Source organism: Juglans regia, chromosome 4 (assembly GCF_001411555.2).
Source record: "Juglans regia cultivar Chandler chromosome 4, Walnut 2.0, whole genome shotgun sequence".
Lineage (NCBI taxonomy): Eukaryota > Viridiplantae > Streptophyta > Magnoliopsida > Fagales > Juglandaceae > Juglans > Juglans regia.
In genome coordinates this window covers 5941792-5956662 of record NC_049904.1, presented here as the reverse complement: position 1 = coordinate 5956662, position 14871 = coordinate 5941792, and the positions used below count along the sequence as shown (strand labels likewise).

At 38.2% G+C, this 14871-nt stretch overlaps 1 protein-coding gene and 1 pseudogene across 2 annotated transcripts; both read left to right on the top strand.

The window, feature by feature from the left end:
• Positions 1-295: 295 nt before the first annotated feature.
• Positions 296-3160, top strand: LOC109022114 (protein trichome birefringence-like 13). 2 transcript variants are annotated; one of them, XR_004801326.1, is made up of 6 exons: positions 296-746; positions 846-1024; positions 1663-1803; positions 2029-2149; positions 2493-2627; positions 2799-3160. XR_004801326.1 is itself a non-coding variant. In XM_019004918.2 (6 exons), the coding sequence occupies exons 1-6, from the start codon at positions 329-331 to the stop codon at positions 3060-3062; spliced, it is 1257 nt and encodes a 418-aa protein (XP_018860463.2). In that variant the 5' UTR covers positions 299-328; the 3' UTR covers positions 3063-3160. The 2 variants fall into 2 exon arrangements, 1 of the variants encoding a protein (XP_018860463.2); XM_019004918.2 differs by having other exon boundaries at positions 299-746; positions 851-1028.
• Positions 3161-6624: 3464 nt separating this feature from the next.
• Positions 6625-6704, top strand: LOC118348377 (annotated as a pseudogene).
• Positions 6705-14871: the final 8167 nt, after the last annotated feature.

The window sequence follows — 14871 nt, the reverse complement described above, 5'->3', positions numbered from 1 at the left end:
ACACAGATGCTGCCTAATAGCTAGAAAATGGCTAATTTTTTGTAACAAATACTATTTAACATTTTTTTTATTATTTTAATGACTTGACATTCTCTTCCAATGTACAAAATTTTATTTAAACATATAAGGAAAATGATATATTACATTATTATTTAAAATACCCAAAATAATTTTATGATTTTAATAAAATCTAACATTAATGTGGCGTAATGTATACGTTTGTTTTTGTTTTTGTTTTTTTTTTTTTTTTGTTTTGCCTGTTATTACATACTCAGATATACGCCTTTTGCGCGCTAACGTGCGCAACGTTTCATCACTTTTGTCCGCCATGGCCGCAAGAGACGGTCACCACCATAACCATGTAAAGAAGATACCTCTCTTTCCTCTCCTCTCTCTTCTCTGCTTTGCTTCCATCTTCCTCGTCCTCTCTCTCTCCAGGAAAACCTCCTCCAATCCTTTGCTATCCCACCAAAGCTTCCAATTTGGACAAAGCCCAGTGCCTGACCCGAATGTAGCCCTAGGTGGATCCTGCGACTACTCGGATGGGGCATGGATCTACGACCACCAGCCGAGACCGGCAAGGTATGATGGCTCGTGCAAGGAGATATTCAAGGGCTGGAATTGCATCTCCAACAACAAATCCAACGGTTGGGAACTCACCAAGTGGCGGTGGAAGCCCCGGCGCTGTGATCTCCCGCTGTTCGATCCCGTTTACTTTCTTGAGAAGTACAGGAACACCAACATCGGTACTCCCTCCCTCTCTTTAGTTAAGCTGTAATTTCTGTAGTGTTGCCCAGAAGATCTGAGTCATCATGTTACTTGTATAACCTAAGAAAGTTTAACAGTGCAGGGTTTGTTGGGGATTCCTTGAATAGAAACATGTTCATTTCTCTGTTCTGCACTCTGAAACGTGTTTCCAGTGAAGTGAAGAAGTGGCGGCCAGCTGGTGCGGATCGTGGATTTACTTTTCTGAACTATAATCTTACCATCGCATATCACCGCACAAATCTTTTGGCTCGTTATGGTAGGTAAGGTCTCTAATTGCGTGAAGTACTTCACAATGACATGAATAAAAGCTTTTATTAATGTGAAGGCACAAATGATTGTTTTATTTCAGCTCGCTGATTACCAGACCCATATAGGGAGGTATAAACAACTTCTAGAAAAAATGCATGTTATTGAGTGGTCAGAAAAAGGAATTTTGGGAAATTTTCCCTTAAATTACTCGAGTGCATTTGCGGAAAACTCCTTGACAAAGGCCTCTACACCCCAGGATTATTCAAAATTTTATTCATGGACATCCGATGCTAATAAAAAAAATAGATATTCAAGAATGTGGTTGGCAACAATGAGTAGGTTAGCTTAGACTTTATCATTGGTGGTGAAGAAGGGTGATGAAAGTGATGCTTAGTTAGTTGGTTGCAATTTGGATGTTTGATTAACTTCTTCTCGTGTCTAAGTTGAAGCTATAGACTGTGCAGTTATTCAATTTCTTTTTCGTTTGGGGGGTCTCACATGCATGAGATTGCCTTGGTATTCATGAATTATAAGGTGTTGAACATAATAGTTTGTTTGTTTTTCTTAGTCGTTTAGTTGATTTTGTGCACATTATATTCTACAGTTTTGGGTAATTTAGGCTTGCTCTGGTCCTGTTTCGTGCAGGTGGTCAGCTAATGCTAATGGTGGTGTGTTGGAATCTCTTGGATTTAAAGAGGGTTTTAGACTTGATGTTGATGTTCCAGAAGGCACGTGGGCGGGTGCACCAGCCTTCCATGATATTCTAATTTTTAACACAGGACACTGGTAAATTTATGTCCTCCAAATATCCTAGGGAATTGATAATACTGGCCATATGACCATTGAAATTTACCATTGCATGTATGACAGAGCCAGTCAGTGGTGCTGTTTACTCTTCTGCTTATGATTTATTCTGTCCTGATATTTGTTATTTTTGACTATGGGAACAGTTTTAAGAGCAAGAAGATATCACTGATCCTTTATTTGGCCTTTTTTGGTTCTTGTTAATAGGTGGTGGGCTCCTTCAAAATTTGACCCTGTGAAGTCACCCATGCTTTTCTTCAAGAAGGATCACCCTGTCATACCTCCAATACCACCTGATGTTGGCCTGGATATGGTTTTAAAGCACATGGTACAGGATTGAATATTTTTTTATTTATTTAATTTTAAGTAATTGCGAAGAAGAGGCTTACACAAAATGGTTGGTCCAACCATGCTTCAACTTTATAATTTCTGCAGGCTTGCACATATATAACTAGTGCATGCTTGCAATGAGTAGTTTTTGTAGCAACTAGTTGTGTGAAAGTCCCACCCATTGGTAACACTACAGGGGACAAATTTGGACCTAAACTTTTATGTGTAGGCAAGACAGAGATAGTCCTGACTCCATTCTGCAATCAGATGCTATATTACTCTGCACATCTTGTGTAATTCTGTAATTAGATGCTCAAACAGTGCATGTGCTTTCATGATAGGTCTTGTTCATAAAGAAAAATTTGCGACCAGGTGCTATCAAGTTCTTTCGTACACAATCACCTAGACATTTTGAGGGAGGTGACTGGAACCAAGGTGGTACTTGTCAACGGCTACAGCCTTTATCGCCAGAGCAGGTGGATTACATGGAACTTGCATTCTATTGTGTTTATCTAGTCTATTAAGTTTATTCTACATGCTCCTGTATTTCTCTTTTGCAAGACAACATTAATCTAACAATATTTAAACTTTATAATATGGAGGCACACCTAGTTAAATAAGTGTTGAAATCTTGGTTTACATTTCAGGTTGAAGGACTCTTCTCTCTCAAGAATAATGGAACAAATGTGGAGGCACGCCTAGTGAATCACCACCTAAAGAAAGCCCTTAAAAGGTCTGGTTTCCATATTTTGGACATAACACACATGAGTGAGTTTAGAGCAGATGCCCATCCATCCACATCAGGTGGGAAAAAACATCATGATTGTATGCACTGGTGCTTACCCGGAATTACTGACACTTGGAATGACTTGTTCATGGAGCATCTAAACAATATTAAGTTTAGAGATTGATATGTTAATTTTTTCATTTTGAGTTTGCATTCTCTCTTGGTTTTGCACTATTCTTGTACCAATATATAATTGTTGGGTTGGTGGAGCTTGATTTTGTTGGTGTGGCGGCCCGATTTGATGACCCAATCCGACCTGACAATGATGTGTTATTTTTTTTTACGGATTTTCAATAAGGCTTGAGCTAATATTTTTGGCACTACTTGCGAATAGAAAAAGTGCCAGGAAGAAAGTTTGCTCGACACTCGCTCGAGCGAAGCTTGGATAGAGAGTTAGCTCGAGGAGCACTCGACACTCTGCTTAAGCAAATAATGCAGAAAAGTAAAAATTTGGATTTTTGCCTTATGGCACTATAAATATGTACTTAATGAACAATTTAGTAGGTTTTGAGTATTCTGAACGGTGAGATTTTACCTCAGTACAATAAAATTCGTTGCAGCTCTGTGGACATAGGCACGTGCCGAACCACTCTAATTTTGTGTTGTGTGATCGATTTGCTTTGTTTGTCTTCTTTTTTCTACAACAATAATTCCTTGGATTGGATGTGTTTGTTGTTAGGCCCGTGTAGAAAATGTTAGGACCCGACCTGTCCGTGCGACCCGACCCGAAAAAGTGGGGTTGAAATAACTTGCAGGTCGAACTTGCTAAAACCGATATCCTTATAAGTCGTATAAGAAAAAGTTCAATTCAAGGAACTGAAGCCAAAAGCTCAAAAACTCTAGCCTCCATCAAGAACAATGTCGCCATATCACCGGACTCGACGTCGAGTTGTTCTTCTCTACGTCGCCATCAAGAACAATGTAGACGTCGAGTCCCTGCTCGAGAAATTGCACATGGGTGGTGTTGGCTCCTCCACCAAGGATCACGCTCCTGAAGATTCTTTTTCTTCTTCTTTCGATGGGTTTGTGGTCGAAAACGAGACAGTGAGAGATGGTTGAGATTTCGCAGAAGGTTCTATTGTCGAAAACATTTCAGGGGGTTCCTATGTTTTTTACCAATGTACAACGAAAAAGAGGTGTGCTTTGTGTTTTTCTCTTTGGATTTGTTTAGTGTTTTTTTTTTCCTGTTTTCCTGGTTTTTACCATTGGGGTTCTCTTTTTGGTGCTATTTGTTCTTTTCTTGGAAGATTCTAAAGCTTGATGCTTTTCTTTGCCTTGTGTTTTCATGGATGTTTGGGTCAGGTCTAGAAGTGGAATCGATTGGTTCTGTTTGTATTGATATTAATTTTGAATTGAAGTAGACCATGAATTCTCGAGAAAATGGGCTCTGTTTGTATTGGCGGATGCTGGGTTTGATCTGATTGTATAGGGATAGTGAGATTTGTAAGAATTTTTGGATTTGATCAAACTACTCTGTAACAATGGTTGTACTTTGTAACAATGGTTGTTTCCGATTGGGGTTCCCATTACCTGCTTCCAATCTTTGGTCAGGTTGGCCCATATCGGGTTGATTTGTTCTTGAGCCAGGTCAGGTCGGGCCTAGATATGAACCGGGTTGGCCGGGTTGCAGCCCTATTTGTTACTGTGTTTCGGCAGTATCCTTTTTGGTTCAGGAAAAAAATGAAAACTTTGTAACAATTTTGGTCTTGGCTTTTGTGGAGAAAATTCTCCTGATTGTTTTTTCCCCAATGTTGTTTCTTCAATAAGGTGGTCTACAATCTTTTCACAAATCGCCAGAAAATTCAGAATCTTGCAATGGATTGCTTTTATTTTGCGTGAAGTAGACAAAACATCTTTTAAAAAAGGCATATTCTAGACAACAAAGTTTAAACAGAAAAGGCAAAAACAAGGTACGTTTAGCTGTAATGGATACAAAACTGGAGCTGAAACGGGAGAAGCATATATGAGGAATGTGTATTCGGATGCTGGACCCAAACCCAGGACAGGTCCACTTCCAATGTGCAATGATAGCTACCTACACAATGCTTGTTGGCCTTGACTATTTGCTCTATACAACTTATACAGCTGTGTAATGATAGCAACCTACACGGGAGAGTTTTAATTTAGAGATGAGCCATAAAACATGGACTTACTGGTGTACACATATATATACACATACACACATGCATAGACCATCTTTTCCATGAATTTCTAGTTGGTTAACCAAATCAGTGGACTTCCATAATTTTGATGATAAAGAAAACTGATATATTTTGTTTTTACGTCTATATATGAGTTCTGCTGTAATTGCTGTAATGGGTGCTTGAGACAGTAGCATTCAGAACTGCTCTTTTTGACAATGGAGCATATTATGAATTACTGTGTGCAAAAGAGCATGTTATGAATTACTATGTGTGCACAAGATATGCGGGCTCAGTCTGAATAACAGAGAAATTTTTGTCCTCCAAACTACTAAAAACTGAATAACCACCCCTACAAAAGCATTTCAATCTCTCCATGCCAATGATCGTAAATATTGCATAATAGAAAGCTAGCATCGTTCCCGTTTTTCCAAAGAAACAAGACACAAAACCCACAAGAATGCAGATAGACTTGGGCCCCGTTTGGATGGTGAGATGAGATGAGATGGTTTTAAATGAAAGTTGAATAAAATATTGTTAAAAATGATTTTTTAATATTATTATTATTTTGGGATTTGAAAAAGTTGAATTGTTTATTATATTTTGTGTAGGAATTTGGAAAAGTTGTAATAATGAAATGAAATGAGATGAAACCGTTTGTATCCAAATAGGGCCTCAGACAAAAGACAACAAAATAGTAAATGTTGCAGAAAAATGAAGAAGACAAAATACCACACCACCCGGAGCTCGACTTTGTGGTCGTGGATGTTAACTAGAAGATTAAATCCACTTCCGTAAAGATCTTTGAACCTGATTCCTCATCACCAAATTCAAATTCTGCACTAATCATCTCAGCTGGCACTTGATCTTATCTATTATATTCTATTTCATCCTTCTTATCTTCCTTCCGCACTTCTTGTATTTTTGTATTTCAAAACTCATGTAATCTTATCAATTCAAGATATATATAAATATAACAACAGAGGAATAGTTTTGGCATTGAGGCCATAACTCTTTTATTATTTCTTTCATGGTATCATAGCCACTCTGCTCACGCATCTAATCGATCCTTTTTCTTTTTCTTTAATGGCTGCCTCATCTTCTACCTTTGTTGCTTCCAATCTTAGTCAGCTTGGTTCAACTAAGTTTGATGAGACTAACTATCTTATGTGGTTGTCTCAACTTGTCCCGGTTCTTAAGAGCCATGACTTAATGGGCTTCGTGGATGGTTCTCAACTGTGCCCTTTCTAGTTTCTCACTGATGAACATGGGAAACAAACTACTAGTCTAAATCCAGAATACATTCTCTGGAACCGAAAGGATCAGTTTGTTTCAAGATGGATTAATACCACCCTCTCTGATAGGGTAGCACCTTCTGTGTATGGTATTACCTTTGTCCGACCTGCTTGGCTTGTGTTGGCCAACAAATTTGCTTCCCCATCCAGATCTCGCAACAACCATTTAAAGAGACTTCTTCAAACCTTGAATCAAGGTTCCATGAAGTGTGCAGCTTACCTTGATTCTGCTAAGCAACTAGCAGCACAGCCTATTGATGATGATGATTTAATTTCTTATATTGTCATTGGTTTGAACCATTCTTATTACCCATTTGTTACCTCTCTATCCCTTGCTACTCGAGAAAAGCCTCTTTCTTTTGAAGATTTTCAAGCTAAACTGTTGTCCTATGGATTACTCTTAGAAAACTAGCTGCATACTATACCACCTGTAATGCCCCAGTCCCGCAAGGATCGAAGAGTTACTCCCTGTAATTTAAAACTCACAATTCATCAATATATTTACAGATTCCATAATATAAAGTCATCAGAATACTATAAAATCTCTTAATAAAATCTGCTAATTCTCAGAAATCTTTTGAGTAATCCACTATGCTTAAATAATCATTTCACTGATGCTCCATAATCTTGATCCTTAGTTTAACTATTCAAAATCATCTGAAAAATGTTTGGAGATAAGGGGTGAGTTATCAACAACTCAGTAAGCAGAGAACATATACTAGTGTGCAAACATGAGCATTTATCAGAATTCAGAATGCTGAACAAAATATTTTTCCTTTCAGAATTCAAAATCCGAACATGCTATCAAAAATATCAGAGCGAAAGTTTCAGAAAATATTCTTAGTCAAAGTCTTTTGGCATAGCATAACTGACCACCATTATACCAGAACATCATATCACATCAGAGACCATGTTTAACCCCCGTGGTAGGGTTGTGCAAACCCCGATAGCTAATCGAGCAGAAACATAATGTGAATCTTCCCTTTATTTATTCTCGGAACCCCGAGTGTGCACATAGGAAAAACTACTAGGAAAAACACTTTGTTTCTAAAGTGGGTGCACCAGAAACAGAACAGTTGGTACCAACCCCAACAGAAGCCACTATTAGCACCTGTGGTAGGTCAAATAGATCACCATCCACAAACCAAATCCCGATTCAGAATGTCATGCAAAATTTTTTCAAAAATTACATCATATCAAAGTACAGAATATCTTCAAAACAGAACAGAATCAGGTCACAAAAGTATAATTTATGCATAAAATTTCATATTCGCTCTCTTTTGCACAGTTAAAAAACAAAATGCCAAAAAATAAGCTCACGTCTACACCAGTCATGCCAGAAAATACTTTATTCTTAAACAGAATCTTATGAGTGATTCAGAACAAATAACTGAAGTAGTTGAAATTTCTTTTTATATCAAAACATGCATATTTTTCAAAAATCAACCTCAGCCCGTTTTATTGTTTTGTCAAGTCTAGCATAGGATCCTCGCTTACCTGAACTTCTAAGCTTATCAGAATTTCTCCACAGCAGTACTGAACAAAAATCAATCGTCACTTATAAAATAATCACGTAATTCTCGTAAAACCTAAAATTTCTCTTAACTCTAAAATACCATCACTTTCTAAATTCATTCGTCCACTTAATAACTCCGACTAAAAATCATTAAATCCTAACTTATTTACTTGAGTATTCAAACTACAAAATTTAATACTAGATCATATAATTATACCAAAATATTTTAAAATAAACCATAACTATTTTTTAATAGACTAAATGATATCTAAAGTGTAAAAAAAATATTAGACCAATATTGTTTAATCTTAAAATAAATTTTTACTTAATAAAATGTTAAAATACTTAAGTGATTTTCTGTAATCATAATTAAATGAGAGTGTACTAATACATAATAAAAGTTTAAAAGCACATTAATACAGAATGTCATAAAGGGTACTAATGTAATTTCATTTAATTATTTGAAAACAAATATAACCTGCATAAAAAAAATAAACTTTGCGTGGCAGGAGCTTACTCAAGGAGAAATCACGTGGCATCGTGCGACAGCTGGACTGGGTAGGCAGTGGCGACGAGGCTGGAGAGCAAGTGTGTGGCGGAGATGCTGGTTATGGTGGAAGGTGGTGAACTCAGTGGGTGTGCACTGGACGAGAGAGAGAAACATGATGAGAAAGAGAGAGAAAAATGTGAGGGAAAGAGATGAAGCTCACCGTGAGGTGCGGCGGCCTGGGGGTGTTGGAAAGTCCTTAGCGTTTATGTGAGGTCTAGACGGTGGAGATCGGAGGGGACAGCGAGGTGCAACACCCAGTGAGAGGCCAAAGGAGGGGGGCTCGATGGACGGCTTGAGCAAAAACTTGCTCTGTTTCAGGGAGCAAAAACAAGGGTGTTTGAGGGTGGTGTTTTCCGATGTGGGTTCACGGCTGACTATGGTGGTGAGGTTTGGCCAGAGGTTTACGTGGGGTGGATGAACCGGGCGGCAACTATGTGGAGGTGCTGGGGTGGCACAGCAGTGCATGGTGAGGGCTTCGTGCATGCATGGGTTGCGTCGATTTAAATACAGCGTGAGTTCGGATGGCAACGACTTAAAAAACAAAAGGCACAAGAAGGCTTGAAGCACTGGGCACTGTCTCACAGTGGTGTGTGGTGGCAAAGGGAGTCGACGACATCAACGGGATGGCTGAAGAGTGCAACAGCAGCAATGAATGTCACAATGAAGTTTCTCTATGCGTGGGCTAATGTATATGTATATATATGTGAGTGATGGAAACCCTAAGGGAAACACCGCGATGAAGAAACGTGCATGCCATGGATGTGAGGAATATAGAGGAGAAAATAGACGGAAAAGAAAACGTGCGTGAACTGTGAAGTTAACGTATGAAAATAGGTGATTGAAACAAAACAAAAACAAAAACCCTAAAGCTGAGGAGAATAGAGGCGTACATGCATGTGAGTGCAATCGTACGTGGCGGCAAAAATATCATAAACCTTCAAAACAAAGATTTTAAACCCATAGTCTATTCCAAAAAAAGCTCGAACACTCAATTGGGTTTTTGCATACTCATAAAAAAATATATAAAAATCAGGCTTGACTGGGTCTGGTGTTACACCACCTGAAACCAACAATTTTGCCTTGTTTGCTCCAAAACCTTCCCAACAATCCTTCAACTACAAGCCAAAATATCCTACCAAACATCAGCAACCTTTCCACTCTCAACATTACTCCTAACAGTCAGTCCCGTCCCCACCAAAAAATCATTCCTATCACTCTCCTAGACCAAACCAAAACCAGCAGCCCTTTACTACTCCCAGATCTCCTTGCCAAATTTGTGGCAAATCAAACCATAGGGCTCTTGATTGTTTTCACGGCATGGACTATGCCTATCAAGGTCGCCATCCTCCGTCACAATTGAACCTTGGTTTGCTGATAGTGGTGCCAATCAGCATATCACAGCCAATCTTGAGCAGCTAACTCTTCAACAACCATACACTGGTCAGGAGCATGTAGCTGTTGGTAATAGACAAGGTTTGCATATCAAAAATACTAGTTCACTGACTATCCATACTCCCACTTCTAAACTTAAACTCAATCATGTTCTTCACTGCCCTCAAGCATCGGCAAATTTACTATCCATTAATCAATTTTCTCTTGAGAATCATTGATTCTTTATTCTAACTGGAACTCATTATTTTGTCAAGGACAACCACATGGGGTAGACACTGTTGGAAGGACGGAGTAGTGATGGACTCTATCCTATTAATTTGCAGTCGTTAGTTCTCAATAAACCACTTGCTATGGCAATAGTTGTAGGGGCCAAAGCTTCTGTTCTAGTTTGGCATTCTAGATTAGGACATGCTTCAAATTTAGTTGTAACTCACTTGTGGAGTAAACATTCTCTACCATTTATTGGTTCCATAAATAAATCTGAAGTTTGTGAGTCGTGCCAACTTGGTAATGGCAAACAACTTCCATTTTTAAATTCTAATCGAATAACAAGTTCTCCATTGGAGCTTATACATTTAGACGTTTGGTCTTGTTCGACTAAATCTCTTAATGGTTGTCGTTACTATGTTATCTTTATTCATGTTTTTTTCTCGTTTTTCTTGGCTCTATCCACTCCAAAATAAATCTGATGTCTATGTATGTTTTATCAAATTCAAAGTTCTCAATGAAAATAAATTCCCTTGCAAGATAAAACACTTCCAAACCGATGGAGGTGGGGAATACATGTCTAAACAATTTCAATCTTTCCTTGAAACCAATGGAATTAGCCATCGCGTAACATGTCCTCACACTCCTCAACAAAATGGAGTTTCTGCGAGAAAACACCGACACATCACTGAAATAGGTTTATCTTTACTAGCCCAATCTCATTTACCTACCACCTACTGGGTTGATGCCTTCTTAACTGCCATATACATCATCAATAATTTGCCAACGCAGGTTCTTAACAAAGAAACACCATTCTTTAAACTGTTTGGTACTCATCCAGATTATACATCTCTTCAAACTTTTGGATGTGCTTTTTATCCTCTTTTGCGCCCATATGCCTCTCACAAACTCATGTTTCGTACAATGAAATGTATCTTCCTTGGTTATAGATAAAATCAGCGTGGTTATCGGTGTTTAGATCCTACCTCCCATAAAATTTTTATTTCCAGGCACGTGGTTTTTGATGAGCATACGTTCCCTAAAAAGGAAGGCTTGCAGTCCTCACATCCTTCCACAGTGGCCTCCTCTAATGGTAATCCTTTCTCTATCTCTTTTCCTTCAAATTTTGTTTCTGATTTATCTCTAACCAATACTACTTCTGGTTTATCCCTTAGCACTCCTGCTGTTTCAAATCACTCTCAACCTTATCTTGAACCTCCCTCCATGTCACCTCATAGTCAATCTCCTTCACCTACTTGTTTTCCCAAATCCAACTCTACTTCTCCTATTTTCTCTTCTTCTGAACACTCACCATCTTCCGTTCCAACACAATCCCTTCCCTTGACCATGCCTAGTGACCCTCCCTTATCCCATGCTTCTTCATCTATAATACCTCATTCCAATCCTCTTAGAACTCATCCTATGACCACTCGTTCCCAAACAGGACACCTCAAACCTCATGATTTTTTAGATTATCAAACTTTCTATTCCACTAAACATCCACTTCAAGCTCTAACCAGTCTTTCCATGCCACTTGAACCTCGTTCTTACAAGCAAGCTTCATTGCTTCCTGAATGGCGTACGACTATGCAAGAGGAATATGATGCCTTAATTGCTAATCAAACTTGGACTCTCTATCCTAGGCCCTTGGATCACAACGTGATTGACAATAAATGGGTATACAAGGTTAAACAAACCTCTATTGGTGCAGTTGATCGACTTAAGGCCAGATTAGTGGCCAAAGGATTTGAGCAAGAATGTGGTATAGATTTCACTGAGACTTTTAGTCCTGTTATTAAATCTTCCACTATTCAGATTATTCTTGCTCTTGTTGTTCATTTTGATTGGAGTATATGCCAACTGGATGTCTCAAATGACTTTTTACATGGGGTTTTACAAGAGGAGGTATATATGAAGTAGTCTTAAGGTTTTGTGCATCCAGATTTTCCTTCTTATGTTTGCAAGCTCCAAAAGTCTTTGTATGGCCTTAAACAAGCTCCAAGGGCTTGGTTTTTGAGACTCTCTCAATCTCTCCTTGAGTTTGGATTTACCTCTTCACCAGTGGACTCTTCGCTATTTGTTTATCATCAGGACAATATTCATTTGTTCTTTCTTATCTATGTTGATGACATACTTGTGACAGGCACACATCAGTCTCGCATCTTCTTTCTCATTGGCAAGCTGCAAACTGAATTCAAAATGAAGGACCTGGGTTCCTTAAATTTTTTTCTTGGTATCCAAGCTCATCGAGATTCTATTGGGCTTCATCTTAGGCAATCCAAACATATTGGAGATATTCTACATCTCACTAAGATGATTGGGGCTAAACCTTATCCTTCTCCATGTTCTTCGGGTCTTAAACTTTCTGCACATGATGGAGAACCTCTAACACCAGCCCAAATTACTGAGTATCGACAAACTGAAGGTGCTTTACAATATTGCACTTTGACTCATCCTGACATTGCCTTCTCTGTCAACCAGCTTTGCCAACCTATGCATTGCCCAAGTTCCTCTCATTGGTCTGCAGCTAAGCGGGTTCTCCGCTATCTCAAAGGGACCATAGATCGTGGTCTATGGTATCTGAAAGGTTCACTTACTCTTCAAGCTTACTGTGATTCTGATTGGGCTGAAAATCCTGATGATCGCATGTCTACTATTGGTTATGGTGTATTTCTTGGTTCTTGTTTGGTGTCTTGGACTGCTAAGAAACAAAATGCTGTGGCACGATCCAGTATTGAAGCTGAATATCGTGCCTTAGCCATCACCACAACATAAATATATTGGGTTCGAATGCTTCTCAAAGACTTGTGTATACCTCTCTCTACTCCTCCCACTATTTGGTGTGATAACATTGGTGCCTTGGCCTTAGCCTCCAATCCAGTATTTCATGCTCGAACCAAGCACATCGAAGTGGATTTTCACTTCATCTGTGAGAAAGTTGTTAGTAAAGATATTGCTCTCCAGTTTACTTGCTCCCAAGATCAAATAGTTGATGTATTCACCAAAGGTTTAAGTACAGTTCGATTTTGTGAGCTCAGGAACAAGCTGCAGGTGCGCCTACCCCCCCTTTAGCTTGCAGGGGGATGTTAACCAGAAGATTAAATCCACTTCCATAAAGATCTCTGAACCTGATTCTTCATCACCAAATTCAAATTCTGCACTAATCATCTCAGCTGGCACTTGATCTTATCTATTATATTCTGTTTCATCCTTCTTATCTTCCTTCCACACTTCTTGTATTTTTGTATTTCAAAACTCATGTAATCTTATCAATTCAAGAGATATATAAATATAACAACAGAGTAATAGTTTTGGCATTGAGGCCATAACACTTTTATTATTTCTTTCAGTGGAGAAACTCGAGGATGATGGGTGTCCTAGCGGATTGAGAATATAATAGGAGAGAAAGAGACTTGCAAACCCAATGGTGGAACGGCCAAGAGAGACCGGTGAAACCCGACCACGGTGACAAAAAGGGAGAAGGCCGATGAGAATGAGAGGTTGAAATGGGAGGAAAAAGGTGTTGAAATATGCTTTCAAATGTTGAAATGGAGGATCGATGATTCAATGGAAGAGGGCTAGAAATTTTTTTTGAAGCGGAATATAATTTGCTACATGAGCTACATTTGAGTCTACTGTTAAAAATAATGGGAGGCAGCCTCCTAAGTCCTAATGATTGGTATAAATAACCCCTAATCACCGCATCAAGCTCTATTGTCAATGGGAATGTGAAATAACTGCGCATATACTTTAGAGTTGGCAGGCAAGATCAGATCGAGTAGACTCTATTGCTGCTAAAGAATAATTGTGAAACTTAGCATGTGCATGGTCTTTTAAGGGCTTAGGAATCACATGAAGAAATGCAAGTAAAGAGAACATGTTTGAAATAACTAAATATTTCTTCTTTTAAATGAGTTCCCATCATTTACAGTTTGTGAGTAGATAGACTAGTCATTAACTGAGAATTCGATATTTCTAGTAGGGGGAAAGTTAAGCTACCCGTTTGGCCTCAAATGGAATTTTTATTTAAAAAATAAATTCATTAAAAAATCCATTTGTCCAAGTTTTAATTCCTTTGCTCTATTAAAACGTCAATTACATCTAATAAAGCCATCTTCTAGAATTCCCTGAGAACGAACAAATTTATAGATTAATTATTTGAAAAAGAGTGATGCTCCTTGTTCCATTTGACAAATACATATTTTTTTAAATGAATAAAAAAATGTTCGTTTTTTAATTTAATCTATATTGGGCACATGTGTAATGGATTCTTGTTAGTTGTTATATACACACACACACACACAACTGAACAGGCTTCAATTCAACTATTTATTCTATCCTAAAAATATTTCGCCCCTCTAAACTTATATCCAGGCTTTGTGCATGTGTGCGTTCGTGTGTCCAGTCGGTGTTAGAAAAACTAGATCAGAGTACAGCGAAAGAGTTTACCACGAACGAAAAATCATAAAAAGGATGTGGTTGTTTCACAGACTTCTCCACGAGGGTTGTTCATCCGAAATCATCATTTCGATAGTGGAATGTGCTACATGGTAAGACCAGAGCAACACTCATATATTCTAGAGCTTAAGTGCCAAAACTAGAGAGAACCATACTTGAGAGAGATTTTCACTTTTGTGCTATAATTAGTCAAAAAATCTACACAACCTCCTACTATTCTCACAACCTCCACACACCACATTTGTTTTAATTTTTATTATTTTTTTCTTTTATAAAATATTTAGTATATGAATAATGAATATAAAAATTGAATTAGTTTAAAAAGAAAAAATTTTAAAATTTTAAAAAAATATGGTATGTGGAGGATGAGAGGT